The sequence below is a fragment of the Salvia miltiorrhiza genome, chromosome 2 (genome assembly GCF_028751815.1).
Source record: "Salvia miltiorrhiza cultivar Shanhuang (shh) chromosome 2, IMPLAD_Smil_shh, whole genome shotgun sequence".
Lineage (NCBI taxonomy): Eukaryota > Viridiplantae > Streptophyta > Magnoliopsida > Lamiales > Lamiaceae > Salvia > Salvia miltiorrhiza.
This window is the reverse complement of record NC_080388.1, coordinates 74126581-74151875: the sequence shown is the minus strand read 5'-3', so window position 1 is coordinate 74151875 and position 25295 is coordinate 74126581. Positions and strand designations below refer to the sequence as shown.

Sequence of the window (25295 nt, the reverse complement as noted above, 5' to 3'; positions counted from 1 at the left end):
ATTTCTATTTATAGAAGCAGGGTTCACATAATACTTTATTTTCATCCACACATTTATAGTGGGATCCAAACTACACTCACAATAATATGCACTGTTGTTGCATGTAAATATGATCAAATATAAAAATATTTTTTTTTTTGTTTTTTGAGGCCATAAAAGTATATATCTTAAATAGAACCGATCACCTACCCACCGTGGGCATGCATAACGTGCTCACCATGATGTGACAATTGTAATTATAGTAAGATAATTTTAATTAGAGTAAGATTTATTAGTTATCTTTCTTAATTAAAATTGTCACATCAATGGTGGGCACGTTATGCTTGCCCACGGTGGGTAGGTGATCGGTTCTGGTATCTTAAAATGGAAAAGATCTTACTTTTATAAACAAACTAAAATGACAAAAAAACCACTTATGGTGGAAAAGAAAACGTACCACTTGCCTATTAAATAAGCACCGTCCCAATTTTTTTATTATGTTTTAAGTTGTTGAAATTTCAAGAATGACTGATTATAGAAATGAGTTAAAACATACTACTAACTTCCTTGTTTTGCGCCTATAAAATTTCTCATCACTTTTTTTTTTTTGAAAAAAAACTTATTTCATCTTTAGAAACTAAATTTTCCATTGTTTTTTTTTAGAATTACAAGAGGCATCTCATCACTTACATGCAACAACATTAATTACTATATTGTCATTCCCACACAATTCTAATAAAATGTATAAACAACGGTTTACAATAAGAAAATTATATAGCAAATAATCATATGCAAAATCTAGTTCGCCAATAATTTGAGTTGCCCCAATGAACTATAATAACACTCCCAATTTACCAAATTAAGATGTTCTTTTCATATATTTATGATAAACACCCACAACTATTATTCATGCTCCAAGTTATAGATCTCGTTAATAAGATCAAATTCAAATTCAAGAACTTTCAATCACGAAAACGTCGATCAAATTCAAACTCACGACCTTTCAATCACGAAAACGTCGACCAAAATTCAAGCAAGTAAGTTGGTAAGGAATGGACGTGGGATTAATTTAGCTCTCAAGGGTTGAACCCTTGGTGTTATAACCCCTTTGCCTTCTTTCATATCAATCTCACCTATCTTTTCCCACTCAAAACATTGTATCAAACACCCCAATGCCACCCCAACCATTTCTATAGCCAGTCTCTGGCCGGGGCAGGCCCTCCTGCCCCGACCAAAGGGCAGGAATTCGAATTCAAATTCGGTCCTGGATTCCACTTTCCCACCCTCAAACCTCTCGGGCACGAACTTTTCCGGATCCTCCCACGTCTCAGGATTGTTGTGGATCTCCCACGCGTTCACCAACAGCATGGTGCCGCGGGGGACGTGGAACCCCTCCACGCGGCACTCGTCCGACGAGACGTGCGGCGTCAGGAGCGGGGCCGCCGGATGCATCCGTAGCGTCTCGTTGATGATGCATCCGAGGTACGGGAGTCTGGGCAGGTCGGATCCGTCGAGGAGGCGGCGTTTTCCGACGACGTCGTCGATTTCGCCCCTCGCTCTGGCTAGAACGTTGTCTTGATTTTCTAGGAGGAGGGAGAAGGCCCATTCTAATGTGGTTGCTGAAGTGTGTGTTGCTCCTTGTATTAAAACCTGTTGAGATAGTAAGATACTTCATTTAGTGCAAATGTATAGATAAATTTCTACATTGTCATATTTTCTTTATATTGTTTAATGCAATAATTGATGGACTATGATCTTAGATAACAACATTTCTTGTCTTTCTACGAAGCATGTTTCTAAGAAAGAGATCAATTTTAAAAGCAATAGCTCATCTATGGTCTCATTTCTCATAAATTATAATACTAATATTTAATTACACTTAATTAATTACATGGATTTATATCATGTTAGTGAAGCCCAAGAGGCAAACGGGCCTAACAGGCCGAGTTCCATACCATGCAAAAAGCCTGTAACTTTTGATCTTGTAAATTTCAAATAAAGTATTTCATCATGATCCATGCATGGCACGAAAGTAAAATGCATTGAAATTGAATATTACATGGCGTCCGATTCTGCTGACGTGAAAAATATAAATAATGTTAAATATTCTAAATTTTGAATGGTTCGATTATTATGAAATAAATCGTACTAAATTAAACCTTTAAAATATTCCACGTTAGCAAAATCCAAAGCCATTTAATATTCAATTTCATCTGAGTTGACTTTTATAAGAAATTACGGAAAATATGAAAGTTTGTGTATTTAGAACAAGTTTTTATTTATTTTCAAAAAAATAAAAAATTATGTAAAATTTGTGGATTTAAAATAATTTAGCCCTAACTTAAAAACTATCCACTTTTATAAAATCCAATAATTGATTTTTTCAATTTGTAAAGGAACGTAAAAATAATGATGAAGCAGTTTATTTAGTTGGTTAATTACCAAGATTAGGTTTCTGATCATTTCATCTGTATAATACTCCGGCTCCGCTCTCTGCAAATCCAGCAAAATTCCGATCAAATTTCCGCCGCCGCGGCGATATTTTCCGATGAAATTCTCCATAAATCCGTCGCGCTTCTCCTGCACCAACCTCATCTTCCTCTCCACACCGCCGAATCCAAACCACCCCAAAACCGGCACAAAATCGACAACATTCGCCGCCGCGGCCGCCGCCGCCATCTCCGCCACGATCTCACGGAACGCCGCCGCCTCCCCGTCCTCCGCCGCCGCGCCAGCGATCATCGCCGCCACGACCCTATACGCATGCTCGAAGAAGGCCTCTATCATGTCAACCGCCTCGCCGCCGCCAATGCCGCCGAGTTTCCGGGCCAGGGCACGGGCTTCGGCGGCCCGGACGGCGGCGACCGCGGCGAGGCTGCGGGCGGAGAGGAGGTGGGCGGCGGAGAGGCGGCGGAGGTTGCGCCAGTGGTCGCCGTAGGGGGCCCAGGCGAGGCTGGTGAAGTTGTAGCCGAAGTGCTTGCCGTTGAGGAGGGTTGGGCGGCTGGCGAAGACGACGTCGTTTCGGGCGAGGCATTGCCGTGCCGCGGCGGGGGAGGAGACGACGAGGGCGGGGCGGGAGCCGAGTTGGAGGAGGAGGGCGGGGCCGTGGCGGCGGGAGACGCGGGAGAGGGCGCGGTGGAAGGGGAGGGTGGGGTTGGTGAAGAAGTAGAGGTGGCCGAGTATGGGGAGGGTGGGGTAGGGGGTGGGGGGGTGGTGGCGGAGGTGGTGGAGGAGGTGTTTGGTGGTGGTGTAGAGGAGGAGGAAGAGTGGTGGGAGGGAGAGGAGGAGGAGATCCATGGCTAGATGAGACATAGAGGTTAGCTCGAGATTATTTATGATTAAATAGATTCAAGATTATTCGAGATAAATTTTATTATGGAGGGAAGTTAAGATTCATTAGTCATAACTAAATTAATTTTACGTGACACTGTCTTGAATAACAATTACTGTCAATTAGTATTAAGAAAAAAAATTACTTTTTCTTTTTTGAAATTACTTGTTATTAATGGAATAAACGAAAAAAAAGTTATTATTAATAAGTTGAATATTTCTAAGTGATACAGATTTTAAAAAATGTTAGATAAAAGTGTATTGTGAGTGTAAAATGGGCTCCACTTTATAAAAATAGAGATAAAAAGTAAAGTAATTATATAGTGTGTTAATGTACAAAAATAAAAATGTTCATATTTTTATGAGACGATCTAAAATGATAAAAAAAGTATATATATATTTATGAGACGAAGGAAATATAATTTATCATGAGATCAAATTTTATCTAATTTATATAACCGAACACATTTTTTTAGTGATTTGGAGTTATAGCAAATCATTGGTATGTTAAAGTAGGATGCTATTGCCTTGTGTTAATATTTTAATTTTTCTTCTTTTGAATGTGGAGGGAAACTCGTTCGTTCTTGTATAGTGATAGACTGTTTGATAGTTGGTGAATATATATGGATTTAATAATAATAATAATAATAATAATAATAATAATAATAATAATAATAATAATGTGTGAATTTTAAAGGGAATAATTAATATGGATACGTTAAAAGAAATAAGAAGATATTTTATGCTCGAACAAAAGTAAAAAACGGAGTATAATTTAAATCTAGTTTTAACTATTTTATAAGAATAAGAGCACCAGCAGTGAGGATGACCTGATAGCTGACATGATAGAGGGGGATCACATTGGGTTAAGGAGGCTACAGTGGCATGACACGATAACTGACATGATCTTTTTAATTTTGATTTAAAAAAAAAATTGATTGGACCGTGTAAAACACGCGCCCGATTTAAATGTTATCGAGCTTGACTTGATAGATCTGGTCAGCCTTGAATGGGAGGAGGCTGCAGTTGGCGACCCGATAGAATGGATGACTCGAGACCCCTATCACGTCACCCACTGCGGCTGCTCTAAGTGATCAGTAGATTATATAGGAGAAGGAGAAGATAATTATACTTGCAATATCAAAGGTGATAGACTTTAATGTCATTTATTATGTCGACGTGAATTATTGAAAATGTCCTAACATAAGCATAATTGTAAAAATCATGCGTATGTCCCAAAAATTATTTTCGGCGCCCATGTGAAATATGTAATGCATATCTAATGTGGTTTAAAATTTTGAAAATAGTATAAGTAAATAATACTTTATTTTTCATTGTTAATAATTAAGATGCACGATAGAGTATTGGTAAGATGCGTGCATGATGAATATTTTTATTTTTATTACTAAAATATTTATAATTCTGTGTTTTTAATAAAATATGAATCAAGTAAAATTAATTCAAATAATTAAAATGATCAAAATCTTAAAATATCTCAAATTTCAAATTCATCTTAATTTAAAATTCAAATTCAAATATGTACGAGCCCAAAATGGCTGTCGTTGTTGGGTGAACAAGTGTCTGTGTGCATGGAAACTTGGGGCCACTTGGCTGTGCAAGCCAAATTTAAGTTTGATTATTAATTTCGAAATTGTAACCTTTTTTTTTTTTTGGTCATATTCAGTTTCATTTTCCAAAAACATTTAATATATAACGACGTCATGCATGATTTTGACGTATCAATTTATGAAACCAAATTAAAATGCTCTGCATGCAACAAATCTTTTGACCAAAGTGACTATGAAAAATGAATAGTTTTGTTTTATTGATCTCATAATCGAATTATCTCATATTGTTTCGATTTTTTTGACATGAACTTCCTTGTTTATTTAAGCATTATTAAATGAAAAATCGGCATATTATTTATCTTTTTATAAAAGTGTACATTTTTTTTATAAACTATAATATTGGGCATTACCGATTATTGTGGGAAAGATTATTGTTTTATTAGTGGATTAATTTCTCTTGTTAATTTGAATATTGGATATCATAAAAACAATACATAATAGTTCATGTATATTTTGATGCAATAATAAGAAAGTGATGACTAATTCACATCTTTTCTCTCGTGATATTAATTATTTATTTAATTACTAGAAGGAAAAATAAGCACATACTCCCTCCGTCCATGAAAGAACTTCATAGGAGGGAGTGACACGGGTTTTAATAAAATGTTGTATAGTGTATTGAGAGTGGAGAAAAAGTTGTAAAGTGTATTGGGAATTGTGAAAAAGTATTAATAATTTATTGTGTTGTTTTAATTAATGTTATTTGAGTGGTGGGAATTGTCTTAAAAGGGGAGTATTTTTTAAGTGGTGGGGTATTGTCCCAAAATAGGAAAAAGTAGGAAGTTCTTTCGTGGACGTCCCGAAATAGAAAAATAGGAAGTTCTTTCATGGACGAGGGGAGTATTTTACATGGCCAATATACAATCATGAAAAATAAATTCTAGACACACACCAACAATGTATTGGGCCTGGCCCATTATATGTGGAGTTACAATACAATGACGAGTGACGATTATAACTCTATATTGGGCCGGGTGGGCCCTAACTCGCAAATTCCATAAGAAAAATCCAAATCTAAAATCCAATAAGTACCAAATGACAATTAATAGTACCAAACAGATTGATATTAGTTATACGGAATATATATTTTTTTTTGATAAATTATATAAGTAAATAATTTTTTTTTAAGATTGCGCGACGGAGGACTCGAACCTAGTTCCTGAGATCTTTGAGCATTAACCTCCTGTACACAAACACAACGGAATGCTTCATCCGTCAGATAAAAACAAGTATATAGTTTTTCTTTTTCGTCCGTTCCATAAAAATATGTTTAGTCCATTTATATTAATAATTATCCATTAAACATCACAATTAATGTGGGGCTTTTTCTCTATTCACACTACACTTTATAGAATTTATTAAACCTCGTGTCGTCCCATATTATGTAGTATGTTTTTATGGGACGGATGAAATATATAATTTGAAAGTGTATGTAGTGGTTCTATTCTTGTTAGCAATAGTTCTTTTAAAAAATTCATGAACAAAACTGTGGAAATTTAGGTTAAAATAAGAAAACACTATCTAATTAATTGGAGTATATCTTGTAGAAACATGTTAACCTTCTTTAAATTATAAGCAAGTTAAAAAACAAATAAAACTAAAATATAATGTTATTAGGGTTTTAAACTAAAAAGAAAAAGGAAAAAAAAAGGAACAATGTCACCGATTTTTGTGTGCTTCCATACTTCACCAATTTTAATAATATGCCACCCATGAAGTACTATTTCTAAGTTTCGGCAATAAATACAAGAAAAAACGTTAAAAAGGCATAATTATGCCTAAAGAACTAAATATACAAACTTTCATTCAATTATATCGACAGATATACGAATTTTCAATTGTGATGATTTTCTTCAAATTAATATTGAGATATATAGACGAATGCAATGTTTGCATATTTTAAACAATCGCACGTATTAAACTACGTAGTTAGACATCTATGTAATTTCAACTTGTCACAATTACTTTATTTTGCCACTTCAGTCTGTCACATCAACATTAATTTGTTAAAAATTGACAAACGTACGAAGAATTAAAATAATTAAAAGTTTAAATATATGTACTCCCCCCGTTCCGCGAAATTTGAGCACTTTCTTTATATGGTAAAAGTTTTTCCCTTTGTTTATATTTTCATTTTTTTACCTACCACACTTAACATATAAAATATTAACTCCTTAAAATTCGCGCCGATAAAAAATTATTCAAGTTTCGCGAGAGGAATGAAGTATTTTAAAGCATAACTTCCAATCCATACGCATAGTTTTAGCTAAATAAAAAATAGAATATTTACGCCGAATTATATCTCCCATTTCAATGCAAAATATAAAATATCCGGATTCGAATGTTTCTAGCAAATAAAAACAATTTATCGATCTTTTCTCGCCATAACAAACAATCTGTCAGTTCTGAAATTCTAGACGTGAGTATTTATTGAAAAGCAGCAGGAAAATAATTCCCAATCAGAAATAAAAAAAATGTGGAAATTCCACGTCACGAGGCAGGTGCGAGCCAGGTGCTCCCACACCGCCAGCATGGTCCACGTCAGCAGAGGGGAATTTGGGATACGCCACGTCAGCGGGGGGAGAAAATATCGTCTGCACCAACCCAGGCGCAGGCGCGGAACCCCAACCCACAAACACAGACCACAAACTTTGAAAATCCGGCGTCGCGCCCTAGAATCGCGACACCTGGCACCTCTCCTCACCATACATCGTACCATGTCGTTTCGCACACACCACACACACAATCCCCATGTCGCGAAATATCTCCCGCATCTTTCTATGTTTCCGATTTTGCCCCTTACCTCCCCCACCTCTTACCTAGTCAAATTGCTTTTTATTTAGTGAATTTTATTTTATACTAAATTCATTGTTGTTTGATTAATTTATTAATGTAAATATACGATTTTAATGTTTTTTTTTAAGTTGTGAGCTAAGCAAAGTAACATTTTAGTATTTGTGAGGTTAATTGCCTATACTTATAAACCCACAAAGAATACTTAAATTTTGTATTTTTAATTAATATAGTACTATTTTTTTTAATCTATATATGCATAAATTTTTAAAATTTTACTCGAATTAAAGATTCAGTAAAATTTTATTTTACTTTGATGTCGAAAATTAAACATGGGGTATTTTGTATGTTTGCAAGTTATGGCATGGACTGGAAGTAAGTTAAGTGACGATATACGTAGTTAATTTCTGACTTGCAAGTATGGTTATGTGTAATCGAAATTTCATATAGATTAAATATCATGTATTTATTAATCAAGAAAATAGTGTTGAATAACAATTGAAATATGGATATATTTATAGACAATTGATCTTATATTTAATCATGCTTTTAATTGAAATTATAGTTAAGGCCAAAAAGATAGGTTTTGTATAAGATTAGAACCAAAATGACTATATCATTGTGTACCCGAATGATAGACCGCTAACTAATTAATCATGTATCGTGATTATTAGTTTATTATGTTTTGAAAACTTCTTTTAGTTATAGTAGTCGATTCATGATTATGAAAGTATAATCAGTCTGAAATCGAGTATTTTATTTTATTTTAAAAAAAAAATCAGCCACTCCACCTACACATAGTTTTCTTTGTGTTGATTGTCGGATGTCATGCCACATTGAACCTAACAAATTAAATGATTCTTTTTATTAGAGAAAATTTAATTTGTAGCTTGAAATAGTGATTGATTAGGGAATGATATTTTGCTTTCTTAATAATTTGGTGGCCAAATTTGGTCCGACTATCCAAATCAATGCCTCCCATCGTGGGGGTGGCAATTTGGTAATTTCAGCTATGAAGGAGGGTCGTTTTGACTGCAAGTTGAATTTAAGTTATTTCTTTCTTCCTTCTTTTTTTGCTTCTTCTCTTTCCTTCCTTTCCCATATCTATCTCCTTCACATTTACATTTCTCTCTTATTTCAACTGCAAAATCTCTTATCCTTTTCTTCATCTTCTGATTCCGATTTCGATCTCAGTTTTCTGCGTCAGAGAGTTTTTCGTTTCGATTTTGGTCACTTCTGTTTCCGCATCGGAGATTTTCGATTTATTTCTTCAAAAAAAAAAAATAGTAAAAAAATAGGAATGAAGAAAGCGTGTGAGCTGTGTAAGCAAGCGGCGCGGATATGCTGTGAGTCGGACCAGGCGAGCTTATGCTGGGACTGCGACGCGAAGGTGCACTCAGCCAACTTTTTGGTGGCGCGGCATTCGAGAAATCTGCTCTGCCGCGTCTGCCAGTCGCCGACGTCGTGGTCCGCCGCCGGCTCCAAGCTGGAGCCGACCTACTCCGCCTGCCGGAAATGCGCGAGGAAAACTGTCTGCGACGGAGAAGACGAAGAAGAAGAGAAGGCGGTGGAGGAGGAGGAGGAGATGGCCGAGAATCACGTCGTGCCGTGGTCGCCGCCGCCGGATAGCTCTCTGAGCGGCGGAGAGGCTGTGGTTCACGGCGGAGAAGCGGCGGTTGTGAGGAAACGCGGCAGGAGCGATCGTCCTATTATTGTATGAAATGAAACTCTCTCTCTCTTCTCTCTCTCTCTATAGGTTTGAATTTTCGTATTTGAACTAATTTTCACTGCTTCCGTGGTGAATTTCAGGACGATCTGAATATCTGCACGCCGTCGTCGGAGGCGGCAGCGAGCGTCGCCGATTCCGTATCCAGAGGAGAGTCGACGCCGCAGCGGAAGTTTCGGAGAACGGACGGCGGCGAAGCCGAAGCTAGAGTGCCGAAATCTCCGATCGTCGCGGCGGTGAAGAGATTCCGGCGGGAAGAAGCGGTTCCCTGCGAGGAAATGCCGAGAGCCGTTGATCTGAATCTGACGCTGACGCTGGGGCTCTTCAGCCGTTGATTTCGATTTACGTTTTTGCGGGGATTAGGATTTTTAGAATTAGTTTATTAGGAAAGAATTTTTACACGTTTAGGAGTTTTTTAATTATTGGACTATATTTTACTAATTTTTGTTGGTTGTATTTGGTAATGGCTAAAATGGGCATATTCTTAATTTCAGTCCCCTGCCGGGATGCATCATGCATCTTATTATATATTCAACAAATCTTCTATTTTTCTCATTTTATTTAGGTGATAATACTAATATATTATTTTCATAAAAATAGTATGATTACTTCATTGTTCATGTATAGTTACAACAGTATGTGACATATTGGATTCCTTTTATTTATTATAAGAAGATTTTAATGAAATAGAGTGAAATCATTGGAACGCTCACAGTCACATAATCGCATATACAGAAAATACAATTCTTTGTTTCATTTACGTATCACTATAAAATTTTACATAATTAAAGTTATTAAATACGTGCTGGGTCATGCATGGAAATCTCCAATAAAAAAAATATTAAGAGAAAAATAATACTTGGAAGATGTTCCTAAGTAACATTCAAAATTTTTTAATACAGTAAAATTTAATTATATTTTCATCGTGATATGTCACGAGGTACGTCGATATTTTGAAGTCAGGAAAATAAATTCGAATTTCTTTTTGATAAAAAAAATTATTACTTTAATTAATATTTTGAATAGTCTTTAACATTATTATAATGATCAATAATTCATGATATTACTTCATCTTTTAATTCTTGATTTTACTTTAATTAATATTTTTGATAGTCCAAAGCATTATTATAATCATCAATAATTCATGATTTTACTTCGTCTTTTCAATAGCTCAAGAAAAATAATTTGAGTAATGATTTATAAATTTGTAACTACTACTAAATACTCCCTCCGTGTCCACGATCAGCATTTCCAAAAAATTTGGGTGCGAATGTTAAGAAATATCGGGTGAGTGTGTTGTGATTGGAATTTGAATTCCACTGGTAAAGATATTATTATGGAGTAATGTTTAAAAATGTGTGGTGGATGAATAAAGTTTGGGTCTCATATTAGTAAATTATATTGTGAGTGCAGTTTGAGTCCCACTTTAGTCAAATGTGTTATTGTATGGTAGTGTTTAAAAATATGTGGTGGAAGAGTAGAGTTTGAGCCCCATTTTAATTAATTATTAGTTGGATAATATTAAAAATATAAAAAGAATTCTTCATTCGTCACTGAAAAATTGCGACCTTATTGCTATATCGGTATGTCATTGAAAATTGTGATATTTTCTTATTTGAAAATGATCCTACAAACTTTCTCTCTCACTATTTACAAAAATGTGTAGGACTTCCTATTCACACTAATGTATAATGATGGCTTAGCCGTTGCCAGTTGTTGGGTCGAAAGTACAAGGATAAGTGGTGGAGTGAATCACAACACGTCATTACCATATTTAGATTTGCAGAATTTAAGAAAGGGAGCAGTGGTTTTTATTAACAACGATGCAAGAAAAAGCACTCATCATATCTCTACTGCATATATCGTCGTGAAAGGACACATATATAAGTTGGGAATTCCTCTTTCGGCTAAACATTATCACTTACGTTTAATTTAGATCAATTTGTGGCCCCCATTTCTCTTTATTATCCATACGGATGCTGGGATTTCGATGCTATCGTATACTCTCCATTTCTATTTTTTTTTAATTAAGATATAAAAATATACACTTTTGTTTCGTCTCATAAAAATATACTAATTTTTTTTGTTATTTTGGATCGTCTAACGAAAACATGAATATGTTTATTTTTTATACACTATTTCATCACCAAGTGGAATCTTTTTTTCATTTATACTTTTATCTAACATTTCTTAATACTCGTGTGACTTACAAATATTTGTGAGACGGATGGAGTATATATATTCACAAATAAACTAAATAATAACTAAAATAATACTATTAAATTAGATCAATATTTATACAAATAGAAATGTAACATATGAATATCGGTGGTTCTTGAACTAATCATCTCTCATCGGAGAGAGAGAGAGATTTGGGTGTCTCGACTTTACAGTTTAAATTAGGCTTTTTAAACGTATATTTTAAATTGTATTATTTCATGGGTTTATAAGCTGGATAGATATATAATGGAAGATTATTGGGGTTTTGAAAATTTGATGTTATTTTAATTTGTTGAATCAACCAAATTATTCACATTAATTATGATAAAGTTATTTTAGAAACAAAACCTTCTAAAACTACATTATACTATACACATATAAGCGGCACATGGAAATTTCCGTCTCATTTTCAAAATTTTATAATTTTTTAGTTTTAAATTATTATATCTTAATACTATAATTTTGAGATAATTAATTACAATTATCTCATCATGAAGTTTATAATAATTATACATATATATTTTTAAATATTGAATTAATAATTGATTGATATCATTGATTAATCCAAATTAAAGTAAGGGTAATATTTAGTCCAAATTTTAATAAATATTAATTAGAGTTCATTATATAATATATTTAAAAAATATGTAAATATTTATAAAATAGTAAAACTAATAGTTGGATACTGTAATGTAACCCTATATGGATATATATAAAAAAATGTTTAAATGAGAACTTTTGATTATTGTGACATGGGAGTATTATTTCTTTTTTCTTTTTCTTTTTTTGAAGTAAAAGATGAGCAATGTTATTAATGCAAATCAGATAGTACAAGAGAGTATTATTTTCAGTCCTTTAATCGTTAAGATCTACGATAAATATATTATTTTGATGGATGAAACATACCTTCGATCTTTTTTTTTTAATGTAATTAATTTCATGGCGAATGCACCCGCTTTATGATTCGATGTACACGTTCTCACGCTAGGTAATAATTAATACATGAAATGTGTGATATATGTGTTCAAGTACCTAATTTATCAAGCGTGATAAATGAACGATTTATTAATTTATTTGGCCTAATCCTAAACAAAAAGGCAAATAGTGCCTTAAATTACTATATCCTAAAAAACATTCACCTAATTCGTGACAAATAGAGTATGGGCATACCTCCTTATTTTATTTTTTTTGGATATATGTTATCCACATTATTAATCCGATCCTTTTGCAAATAATTATAAGATTTAGGTCAAGTGCCTTGGAATGAGATTCAATGTACCATATGTCCCACTTTGTGTTTTATTTTTAATTTTATTTATTTTTTTATATATTTTTTCTTCAATTTCAATTTTGTATGCTTTAATTTAATTTTGTCATTATTAACTAGGGTTTATTCCATCAATCTAGGGTATATAATTATTTTTTATCATTTTTTAAGCCAAATTATTTTTTATCATTTAATTGTACTTTTATTACCTAATAAATAATAGGTTGATAAATTCAAAGTCATGGTATATAATTTTAAAAAAATAATTTTTAAAAATAAAATTGTGGGACACTGGATCTCATCCCAAATGACTTATACGAATCTCAAGTGATTAATTTTATAGTTATAGCATTATTATAATTATATAAACAAGTCCAACTAATTTATGATTTTATGTGGTGATGATGATTTTCTCGTTTTAAGATAATTGACAATTGGACACAATGACATTATATATCGTATAAAACAAACATATCTCTTCATTAATATAATTTAAAAATTAAAATATAATAATCATAAAATCACCTGAGATTTACAAATTGTGTGCAATGTAAAGATCTCAAGGTGTTGATATTCGTTATATATATTCTCCTATGTGACAATAGGCCAAGAATTCAAACTTACCATTAAATACTTCATTCAACTTTTGTGGACCAAATTCACCCATCCATATATGAAGTCGGTAATCGATCACTACATTCCATCAATAAAAATTAATGTTATTATATGAAGCTATATATAGCGTTGAGAGTGAACATTGAATCCAACATTCAAAGTTATGGTATTTGATACGAAATGAAACATCCTTGAAAATAAATAAAATTTTCGTCCTTCATAATTTTCTACTTATGTTGCATTTAATTATTCACCAAAAAGATGTATCATAGTAAATTACTGCATTCGCTATCGAATGAAATACACTAAAAAAGTAACTGAAATTATCTTTCATTAAATTTAAACTCATGTATTGCATGCATATTCACTCATTAAAGATTGAGACGCATTCATAATAAATCTTGACGAGTAAAAAATAACAATAATTAAGTACTTTATTTAAACTATTTATGCTAGAAATAAGAATAATTAATAAGTCAATATATATGATTTTGCATGAATAGTCGTAATTCAATTAATTGGTGAAATTTTCGATCACTCTAAAATTCGAATCTAAATATGAATGATTCCCAATGCATTTATCAGCAGCTTATTCAACATTATATATCGACTTATTCAATTTAATTTTCATTTATACAATGCATGCCCATTCTCATTAAAATAATTATCTCTATATACTAGTATTCTAATTTGGTGGTGTGATTTGATATATAGTGTCGATGAACATTGAACCAAAATATATGGATCTATATTAAAGAAGAAAACAAATATGAAAAAAACCCATGCACACGTAAAGTATCTCATTTCGATCATATCTCGTTTGTAAATAATATATATTTATTCCGTACACTGCAAATTTTTTTCAAAGTTTAATTGATGGCTATAAAGAGCCGATAGAGTTAGATGTGACGGCTAGTGCCAATTATATCTTTTCGCACCATCTAATTAATAATTAACTATTTTGTGGAATAAATTATTGCTTTTATTTAATTCTGCAGATACTTATTCAAAAAACGACTCCAATTTGTGTAGACCACTACTTTGTCGAATTTTCCCATTTCAATATATATCACAAATTGTGATGACATCGTGCCCCAAAATTAGTGAACCATATCTCTTGCTTTTCTTGCTTGGTCACAAACTAATCCCAAATTGGGATATTATTTTTATTTGAATTCTTGAGCCCACATAGGGAGGGGTACTTTTGTAATCTCACACAAAATATCTAGCAATTTATTACTCCATTTATTAGTCAATTCCCATGGGCTTAATCTCATTTTTAGAGTAGTTTAATAAGAGGTTTGTGGTCGTTAATCATATATTAAAGACAAAACTTTTATTAGACGTTTGGGGTTTATTTTTTGTGAGAAATTAAAAGATTGTGCGTGTGTTTTACGCTTAATTGCAACCACTAATAATTTGCCAGCAAAGGAGAAAAAAAAGAAGGTTTTTAATTAGTTGTGACTAGCGAGTACAATAATATATACTGCAAAATTCGAATATTACAACGGATATTTATGTAAAAAAATTATTATTTCATATCAATGAAATGAGGTGGTTAATTTTTTTATTTCGAGGTCCTCTCTTAATAGAATATTTAAAATAGAATATGTGAATAGTTTGCATTTTGAAATGATCACACATGATTATTTTATTTGTACTTCATCTGTCCCATTGATTATGACTCATTACTATTCGACACAGTTTTTAAAAAGAAAATTGATTAAATGATAAAAATGGTATAAAGTGGTGGAGCTCATAATTTTTTGTGAGAATATGTTTTTTTTAAGAACATATATACCATTGTTAATAGAACACACGAAATATGAAAATAAGTAATGATTAATGGGACGAATGAAGTATTTAATTGTATTATTTTTAATATTTAACTATAATACGGTATGAAAAATAATATTTTAATGAAAATGTGGTGGCTAAGGCCGATTCTTGGCATGCACCACACATACACTTGTTCACTATTAATGCTTTTCTCAATAGTGAAAATTTGGCATGGAAAAAGATATTAAGTTGGATTGTATATAAAATAATGTGATGCAAGAAATGTCAAGAGAATAGTCAAGAGAATAAAATAAAGTTGGAGTTTAGGGCATGGGTTGTTTGTGGTGGAGAATTGTTGGTTGTTACTTGTTACTTGTTAAAAGAGGAGAGGAAGAAATTGATGGTTGGATTTTGGTGTGGCAATTAATCAAAGTCCACAACAACCCCTTCAAACAAGATATTATGTGGATTGTGATTGGTCATTTTCAATTTATATTCCTTAATTTTGAACCTCATTTTTTTTTGTGCTTTTGTCAATGAGGACAACTTTTTACTATCTAAATATTTGATAAGAGAAATGGGTATTTTCATGTTTTTTATGTATTACTCTAACATGGTAGTAACTAACATTTGGTTCGGAATTTGATTTATATACCTTTTTCGTTTTAAAAAAAATTATTATTTCCCCTTTTTATGAATCTCGTTTACTTTCGATATGTTTTTTTTAGGTGAAACCAAACTTCATAAATGAATGCGAATCAACAGAAGCAGTGTCGTTAGTTAGGACGAGAAATTCGACTTTTAAATTATTTTTAATATGTTTATTTTTTAAACCCACAATTTTGCACGAGTATTTTACGAACTATTGCACTAGTACCAATAAATTGGTAAAATGCCACTTCTTATAATTGAAAGTACTTAGCGATTTTCAAAATGTCTATTCTTAATAATTAGTGTTTGCCATGTGCAATGCATCCGGACACTTATTAATTTTTGTTTGAAAGAAATGTTTTGTAAATTAATTTGTATAGTATATATTAATAATATATATAGATATCGGCGGATTCAGAATTTTGAATTTGGGCGACAAAGAATTACGTATCATAAACGTAAAATATAGTATTTAAGAATAAATATTATATTAAACCCTAAACTATACATATTTTTATCAATATAAGAAATATTTTTGAAAACCTTAAATATTCTCTCTCTCTCTCTCTCTCTATATATATATATATATATATATATATACACTGTACGGAGCTCCGTCTGTTGACACAACCCGCCCCGCTCGGCCTCGTCTAACTATATTACGTAAATGACACTTTTATCAATAATAAATGATAGTTATATCAATAACAAATAAAACCATATGCATAGAGCTGGCATGGTATAATATGATATTTTTTCTTAACAATAACTGATATTTTTTTAAATGCAAGTAATATTTTTATAAAGAAAATTGATGCTAGTAAAAATATTATGTGATGTTAGTAGTAGATCACTTTAAAGTGTCTTATTGAATAGTGTATTCAAATTTGGGTTAAGGCCATTGGGCCAAACCTAATTCTAATCTGCTACGAAAAAATTTAGTTGGATTAAAATTTATTGGGCTATAAAATTACATACCCATTTATAAACGGGCCGGCCCGTTTAAGCCGCAGGTTAGGTGGATTTTAAACCCACCCCCAAATTTCCCTCTCTCATCTCTCTCTCTCTCTCTCTCTCCCCTGCTACTTCGAACCTCCGATCTAGCTCTACATTTTGGTATCACTACAGTTTCTTCTCTCTGCTAGCTCCGTTTTATCGGCTTCGCAGACGAGGCGCAGAGTGAAACGATGTCGTTGAAGGTGTTGAATCCGAACGCTGAGGTGGTGAACAAGTCTCATGCGCTTCACATGAACATCAATGCCGCGAAAGGACTCCAGGATGTGCTCAAAAGTAATCTCGGACCTAAAGGAACTATTAAAATGTAAGTATTCTGTGTGTGTGTGTGTGTGTTTATGCTTAACATTTGGGGGTATGCTGTTGGTAATTTGCATTTGGTATTTGCAGGCTTGTTGGTGGAGCTGGCGATATTAAGCTCACTAAGGATGGAAACACTCTGCTGAAGGAGATGGTTGGTTTTGCACCCTAGTTTTTTGTTTTTTTGTTCATTTGGCATATCGGCTGTGTAATTCGGAGTTATGGATTGTTAAATGAAAATACACGCTTCTGATTTGATATTTCTGTAAATATTTATGCGATATGCTAACTGTTGAGATTTTAGGGTATTTACTACTGGCAATGGCGTATGATTTTTGTTGTATGGAGAATGTGTTTTGAACATATTTTGTCAGTGGTGGTGTTGTTATATTTGCGCCATGGATCAATTTAAGTATTGTCTACAGCTGAAAGTTAAGGGCCTTTGGATGTAAGGGGGGAACATAGTGTTCTCTATATTTATTGCGCGAGGAAGTTGTGAGAATAGGTTGGATCGTTATGATTGTAGATGATATAGTCAAGTGAAAGAGAGGCACAGTTATCTTACGAGTTGTGTGTTGTTATAATTTAGAAAATTTCTCAGAATTTATTACTTGTATTGAAGCTGGAAATTTTATCTGCAAAGAGAATAGGACCAATATATATCTACGGCTTCATTCTTAAAGTGTGGATTTTTTATTTTTTGAATTTTTTAACTACAGCAAATACAAAGTCCTACAGCCATAATGATTGCTCGGACTGCTGTTGCTCAAGATGAAACCAGTGGAGATGGTACTACTTCTACTGTCATCTTTATTGGTGAGCTCATGAAACAATCAGAGCGGTACATAGACGAAGGTACGCTGACTTAACTTTCTTAAGATATTCTTTGATAAGGTATTAAGAGATTTATTGGTATTCTTGTTTATATAATCTCCTTAGAAAGAAAAACAGACTTATATATTACGAGAGCTCATGCTGTTCAATAGAAGTAGCTGTATGAAAATTATGTTATTGCGGATTTTAGGCAAACTCCTTGTGATTATAAGTACTTGTTTGATTTAGTTACTGTTCGGCATTGCACTGATATAATTATTAGAATCATTGGACAATCTAATGTAAATTAGAGTAGGAGAATGAAGTAAATAGTTCCTTCCGAAAAAGAGTAATAGTGTAATTGGAAGCCTTTCATGGTGTTTGTGACAGCTTTCTGTGACCTCTTTACTGCATAGTGTGTTGGCCTAGTGGTAGAGTGGTTAATGCCTGAGGCCAGAGGTCTCTGGTTCGAGTTCACCGTGGCACCGTCTTTAAATTTAATTGTTAATTTACCTAAAAAAAGTTTCTATTTTAATGATAGTTGATTTTGATGTTGGTATTTCGTGCTCTCTGTGTCAATATGTTATGTGCACTGTCTGGCTATCGGTATTCCAGAATCTTTTTGTTCATCTGATTCTGTTTTGGCTTGTAGAGAAAATGCCACATATCAAGATACGTTTGAACCAGTTGCAATTTTTATGTAGTGAAAATGAACAGTAATTCTGAAACTTAAGCAATTCTGTTGTAGGAATGCATCCACGTGTTCTAGTTGATGGATTTGAAATAGCTAAACGAGCAACACTCCAGTTTCTTGAAAAGTTCAAGACTCCTGTGGTGATGGGTAACGAACCTGATAAAGAGATACTGAAGATGGTGGCAAGAACAGCATTAAGGACGAAGGTTCTCCTCAGCCTCTCTCTATATGGGTCATGTGTATAACTCTTAAAAAGTATATACTTACACATCGAATACCTGTTTATTCTCGTGCAGTTGTACGAGTCATTGGCCGACCAACTAACTGAGATTGTTGTAAATTCTGTAAGTGCTTAAATTCAATACTAATTTCTTTTCACGTCCTACTATCATAGTAGCTAAGTTGCGATTACTCATGATGTTGCAGGTTCTCTGCATCCGCAAGCCTGAAGAGCCTATTGATCTTTTTATGGTTGAGATAATGCACATGCGCCACAAGTTTGATGTAGATACTCGTTTGGTATGCTACTTAGAATCTTAGATAATTTATTATTCTTCTGAAGTTTGCAATTGAATGGTGAATTTGGTTTGTGTTAGTTATATACTTAAACGTTGCTTTGAAAGTTATGTCTACCCTACCCTTTAGGAAGTTTCTGTTCCTTCTCCTACAAAACATTGCTATAGAAAAAGTTATGTCTGCTTGAATGGTTGTTTGGTTGTATTCTGGCTTCTGGGCTTGTATATTTGCCTACTTGAACTTGCGCTTGATGGTTGATGTGTCATATTGCATAGTGACGTCTGTATTTTTTGCTTATTACTGATGTGTACATACTCGTTCTCATTCACTGTATCTAGATTGAGGGTCTTGTTCTTGACCATGGCTCAAGGCATCCAGATATGAAACGTCAAGCAGAGAATTGTTACATTTTGACTTGTAATGTGTCACTAGAGTATGAGAAAAGGTAAGTGGCATATTTTGCTTACTTGTTTTCTACTTTCTTTGTTAGTTCTGTTGATATCCGTGATCTGTAAGATTGACTATATTTTATTCAGTGAAGTGAATGCAGGATTCTTTTACTCAAGTGCAGAACAGAGAGAAGCAATGGTTGCGGCAGAAAGGCGATCTGTTGATGAAAGGGTCCAAAAGATTATTGATCTAAAGAACAAGGTTCTTGTGCCCCCCCCCCCCCCCCTATGACATTGGGATGACTAATTATTTACAACTTTTCCATGTCAAAGATGATAATCCCTATTTTTTTCCCCCTCCAGGTGTGTGCTGAGAATGACAGCAATTTCGCTGTCATTAATCAGAAAGGAATTGATCCTCCATCATTGGATCTTCTTGCTCGAGCTGGAGTAAGTTACCCTTACTTTTGTTGAAGTGTGACTGAAATCTCACTCACCATCCAAGTAATTGCAATTTGTGATCAATATATATTATAATTGCTATGACTTTTCCCGTGATTCACTCAATTTGTAAGCCTATTATGTTGTAACTTCAAGTTAGTACGTTACTTGTTGTTCTAGTCGTTATTAGGAATCAAATTCTACTTAATTGATCTGTCAATGAGTTAGTGAACCCCTCTTCTCCCTAGAATAAGAGAATGAAAAAGAAGAAAGAGGAAAAGGGGATCTATTGAAGGAAAACTGAAGGAATTTGGTTTCCTTATTATTCCAATTTGTATGTTTTCTGCAATATCTAACTTTTGGAATTTTGTTGTTGATATTATTTATTCTTTTTGATGGGTTTATACTGAAAAAATGTTTCATAACTTTGTATTCTAATTCTGTTTGTTCCGGTTTACTGTATAACTTCTAGATAATTGCTCTGCGAAGGGCGAAAAGGAGAAACATGGAGAGATTGGTTTTGGCTTGTGGAGGAGAGGCTGTCAATTCAGTTGATGACTTAACTCCTGACTGCCTTGGTTGGGCTGGCTCGGTCAAGGAACACGTGCTAGGAGAAGAGAAGTACACGTTTGTGGAAAATGTCAAAAATCCCCACTCCTGTACAATTCTCATTAAGGGTACTTATAGTTTCTCATCTTACTGCTATGTTCTGTGTCTCAACACCTGTTGGCTACCGTATCCTTTATTCTATTATTTTTTTCCCCTTTCTATTGCCATGGTCTCGGTGGATGACTGTGTATCCACTAATGCACCCTGCAAAATCATGCAGGACCAAATGATCATACAATTGCTCAGATTAAGGATGCTGTTCGTGATGGTCTGAGGGCAGTGAAAAATACTATTGAAGACGAAGCTGTTGTACTGGTGAGTTAATAAATATGTTGAATGTTTGTGACGTTTCTGATTTGACACTATTTGTGTATATGCAATAAACTTGCTAGTAATTGTTTTTAATTTTGTGTTGTCATTGTGAAGTTTATTGATATTTATTAGGTATGTGGACCCTAGTTGATTAAATATATGTACCCCCCAAGGAAGGCCTTATTTCCTCCTTTATCCGAAATCCAATATGGCCTCTGTGTATTATGAAACGGGTATCGGGATTGACATAATTTCTCCTTTAAATTAAATTTGAGTTCGTGTCCAATTTACTTCTTTAGTGTTTTAATATTATGAAACTAGCGCGTAGATATCAGTATGCAGCAGAAATCCTCAGAAGAGACGACTATGAGTTTGTCTGTATTAAGTGACTTATTCTTTTGCATATCACAGGGTGCAGGTGCTTTCGAGGTGGCAGCCAGACAATACTTGGTTAACGAAGTCAAGAAAACCGTTAAAGGAGTAAGTGATTTTTCGTGTCTGCAAATCCATCCAGCTAAAATATCTATCTTTTCTGCCTCTTTTCTGGGATAAGTCTTACAAATTAGTTAGAATACATAGATCTACATATGTGTATGATTTTCTCTGATGCTGTCGGAAACTCTGATTAGCGTGCTCAACTTGGCGTGGAAGCATTTGCGGATGCACTTCTTGTGGTTCCGAAGATACTGGCTGAAAACTCTGGTCTCGACACTCAGGACGTGATAATTGAACTCACGGTAAAACTTGTCTGATATTTCCAAGCTGTGATCATTCGTTGAAAGTCTTGATGACACTGTGCCGTTCCTTTCAGGGAGAACACGATAAGGGTAATGTGGTCGGACTCAATCTTCACACGGGAGAACCTATCGACCCTCAAATGGAGGGCATCTTTGACAATTACTCTGTCAAGCGTCAGCTTATAAACTCAGGGTATATGTCATGAAACTTACTGTGTGATTGTGTGCTGACGTTGTCATTTTTCGCCCCCGTTTCTTATACACGGTGAAATTTGCAGGCCTGTGATCGCGTCGCAGCTGCTGCTCGTGGATGAGGTGATTCGCGCTGGCCGTAACATGCGGAAACCAAGCTAGTTGTAGTGAGTTTTCATGTTTTCTCACACAGATTTGTAATGCTGTGTTTTTTAAAAAATCCATTTAGTTTATAGTTAACTTCTATGTAGTCATTGTGCCTAGCAAATTTTGATTGGTGTATCTGTTCGTTACTGCCCAGCTCACGAAATTATTTATCAGTTTGAAGATGGTATTGTTCTTATTTTTATGGGTTGATTGACCTTAAATATATGAAACTATATTCAAATTTTATTTTATTTTTAACCAACACTATTTTCTTGATTAAAAAATGCATGAACTTTAAATTTATGGAATTCGATTTGCATTAGAATTTTGGCCATACTAAAACTTAATCAACGATCAAGGTTATCTAAAGTTTTTAGATGAATCTTTGAATATCACAACAATTTTTCATGCATTTTTACCAATATTTAATACCACTCCCGTCTAGAAAAAGTACGTAACATTGTGTTCGTACTCATTTTAATAAAATGATTTATGAATATATATTTTAGGGAATAAAGGCTCACATTATTACGTAAAAATGAGTGATTTTGATTGAATTAAATATACATCACATATATTCTTTTTAACAAATAAAAAGTTATTTATAAGAATACAATACAATATAAAAAGAAAACGTAGAGTCTCCAAAAAAAGAAAATGAACACTAAATAAAATAATTATTGTATACTCTTTGTAGACGGAAATACCAGTACGCGATCAAGTTGAACTAAGCAAAAAATCACAATAACAAACTAACTCAATAGATTTGATAATATTCATCAAAGTACAAATCATCTCAAAATTCAGTGGCCAAATTTAAAATTTGAATGATTGTTGAAGCGTATAAACACAAAACGAAATTATAAGATAAAATTTGGAAATGGCTTATATTCCGGATGGTATTGGCTTTAAAATCAAAGAGTTCCTTTATGAGCGAAAAAAATATATTTTTGAAGCTCCAAATTTCTTCAAGACATTTTTCTATCACTTCTATGAAACACACTTTTAGCATTTGAAGCAAAAAAAAAATCTAAACTCGATCATTCTCAACTTCTGCTGAGAGTAGAACTCCAACTAACTGCAAAAGGAAAGGGTAATTCAATAATAGTATTGGTTAAAAATAAGAATTCAAATATATTTTGTGTATTTGCATGCAATTAACCCTATTAACAATCCCTAACTTAGTCTACAACAAGAAGACAATGCGAAGATTCCATTTTACTGGAGAAACATATCGAAAATAATTAATCAACAAACAAAACTATTTGATAACGATAATTAGAAACAATATTAATGTGCAATAATTAATAAACACAAGCTAGCACTAACTAATACTTTTCTTTCTTTTTAGGACACATAGTTTATAAATCCTGCATTTCCCAAGATTGCTCGAACTTAAAAATACCGTCTCAAAAAAATATGAATATTTTGTTATTTTAGGCGGTCTCACAAAAATATATATATATTTATATTTTTGTACATTACCACACCATAAACTTTTTACTCTGTATCTCTAATTTTCATAAGTGGAATTTATTTTTCACTCAAAATAGACTTTTATCTAACATTTCTTAAAACTCGTATCACTTACAAACATTCATATTTTTATGAGATGTAGAGAGTATAAATATAGATTATACTTATTTCAATTATTCACTTGTCAAAATTCTGGTCAGTTTAAATTAATTCATTTTTGTCATTTTGAGTACACAAAAATTAATCCATTTGCATTTTCTGAAATTTTGTATCATATAAACTTAATTATTTTTTATTAAAACTCGTATCGTCTTTTCTAAGACTATTTTTTACGAACGAATAGAGTACTCATGCACTCTCTAAAAATTAATGACTCGATTATTAAGTAAACTACGAACATAAGTACGTATCATATTTGTAATATTTTTAAGTTCGAGCTAAAGAATTACAGTAAAATCAAAATTCGAGCTATAATTTAAGAATAATTGTTAAAAGAATCCATGCAATTAGAGTGGTAGATTAGAAATAATGGCTAACATGAATTTATTGAAGAGGATGGATTAATGGAAGAGAGAATGAATGGCACCTTTTGATGATCACTTGGTGAGTTGATCATTGGCGTCGTGGAACTCGTCGTCTCTCTCTCCTCTCTCCCTCTCTCTCTCCTTCTCTCCCGGCGCCGCGTCGTCGTCGTCCTGCTTATACCTGACGACGACGACGGGGCAGGCGCAGTGCTGCACGCAGTAGTCGCTGACGCTGCCGAGCTTGCCCTTGCTCCTGCCCCTCGCCGTGGCGCCGATGCCGCGGCTGCCCATGATGACGGCGCTGAGCGCCAGCCGCTCCACCTCCAGGCACAGCCGCTCCTTCATGTCGTGGTCCTTCACGATGTGGATCTTCACCGGCACGTGCGCCTCCACGAGCGGCTGCGCCAGGTTGCTCGCCTTCTTCGCCGTCAGCTGGTCGTACTCCTCCTCCATCTGCCGCGGAGACGCCGCCGCGCCCGGCGCGGGGGGCGATTTCGTGAACGGATTGCTGGATCCGCCGCCCGCGCCGGCGGTGGTGGGGGTGGAGGAGCCCCAGTCGGCGCCGTAGAGGACGGAGGTGGAGCGCACGTGGAGGAGGATCACGGTGTCCCCGGGGCGGATGTAGTTCTCCGCCGCCCACTTCACCGCGAAGGCGCTCTCGTCGCTGAGGTCCACCGCGATCGCGATGCGGCGGAGGGAGGGGGAGGAGGCGGCGTAGATGGAGTTCGGGGTGACGGGCGGAGGGGGGAATCGCGGCGAGGAGGTGTTCACCTGGACGGGCTGGATGTGGATTTTGGGCGGATCGGCGGGTTTGGCGGCGGTGGCCGGCGGCGAAGCCATGATCGTCGGAGATTAGGTTTTTTTTGGGGGTTGTGAATTTGGGGGAAAACGGTTTTGGGAGATTGGGAGAGAAGTAAGGAGGGAGTGGTAACGAAAATGGCCGAAGATGAAGCTCAGCTCCCTCGCTTCGCCACGTGGCGCCGGACCACGTGTCGCCACGTCATCGTACACGTGTCGCTTGCCCTTTTGCCCTCAATTGGGCGCTACTTTGTATTGTACGAGGATTCAAATTGATTAATTTGCATGCTGTATTTTGATTAGATGTCATATTTTGATTTTAAGTTACTATATCAAAATATTTAT

The 25295-nt window shown here is 34.4% G+C and overlaps 5 protein-coding genes across 5 annotated transcripts in view; 3 read left to right on the top strand and 2 right to left on the bottom strand.

Annotated features, from left to right (window-relative positions):
- Nucleotides 1–920: 920 nt before the first annotated feature.
- Nucleotides 921–7711, bottom strand: LOC131009990 (cytochrome P450 81Q32-like). Its single transcript, XM_057937384.1, has 3 exons — nucleotides 7625–7711; nucleotides 2422–3300; nucleotides 921–1629 (listed from the first exon to the last, which is right to left on the bottom strand). Exons 1-3 carry the CDS (start codon nucleotides 7709–7711, stop codon nucleotides 1009–1011), a joined length of 1587 nt encoding a protein of 528 aa, XP_057793367.1. The 3' UTR covers nucleotides 921–1008.
- A 916-nt stretch (nucleotides 7712–8627) lies between these two features.
- On the top strand, nucleotides 8628–10011 carry LOC131009301 (uncharacterized). The gene is made up of 2 exons (XM_057936598.1): nucleotides 8628–9444; nucleotides 9540–10011. Exons 1-2 carry the CDS (start codon nucleotides 8644–8646, stop codon nucleotides 9789–9791), a joined length of 1053 nt encoding a protein of 350 aa, XP_057792581.1. The 5' UTR covers nucleotides 8628–8643; the 3' UTR covers nucleotides 9792–10011.
- A 6988-nt stretch (nucleotides 10012–16999) lies between these two features.
- Nucleotides 17000–22348, top strand: LOC131009214 (T-complex protein 1 subunit zeta 1). Its single transcript, XM_057936469.1, has 15 exons — nucleotides 17000–17309; nucleotides 17393–17456; nucleotides 18022–18157; nucleotides 18864–19015; nucleotides 19106–19153; nucleotides 19236–19328; nucleotides 19664–19770; nucleotides 19862–19976; nucleotides 20078–20164; nucleotides 20628–20832; nucleotides 20985–21079; nucleotides 21488–21556; nucleotides 21706–21813; nucleotides 21888–22006; nucleotides 22092–22348. Exons 1-15 carry the CDS (start codon nucleotides 17176–17178, stop codon nucleotides 22165–22167), a joined length of 1608 nt encoding a protein of 535 aa, XP_057792452.1. The 5' UTR covers nucleotides 17000–17175; the 3' UTR covers nucleotides 22168–22348.
- Nucleotides 17035–25295, top strand: part of LOC131009293 (transcription factor MYB13-like) — a 38144-nt gene continuing 29883 nt past the window's right edge. The window contains exon 1 of the mRNA XM_057936589.1: nucleotides 17035–17040. The gene's annotated coding sequence lies outside the window, so the exon portion shown is untranslated. The remainder of the gene's footprint in view (nucleotides 17041–25295) is intronic.
- LOC131009291 (universal stress protein PHOS34-like) lies at nucleotides 22890–25065 on the bottom strand. Its single transcript, XM_057936587.1, has 2 exons — nucleotides 24215–25065; nucleotides 22890–23230 (listed from the first exon to the last, which is right to left on the bottom strand). The coding sequence occupies exon 1, from the start codon at nucleotides 24990–24992 to the stop codon at nucleotides 24225–24227; it is 768 nt and encodes a 255-aa protein (XP_057792570.1). The 5' UTR covers nucleotides 24993–25065; the 3' UTR covers nucleotides 22890–23230; nucleotides 24215–24224.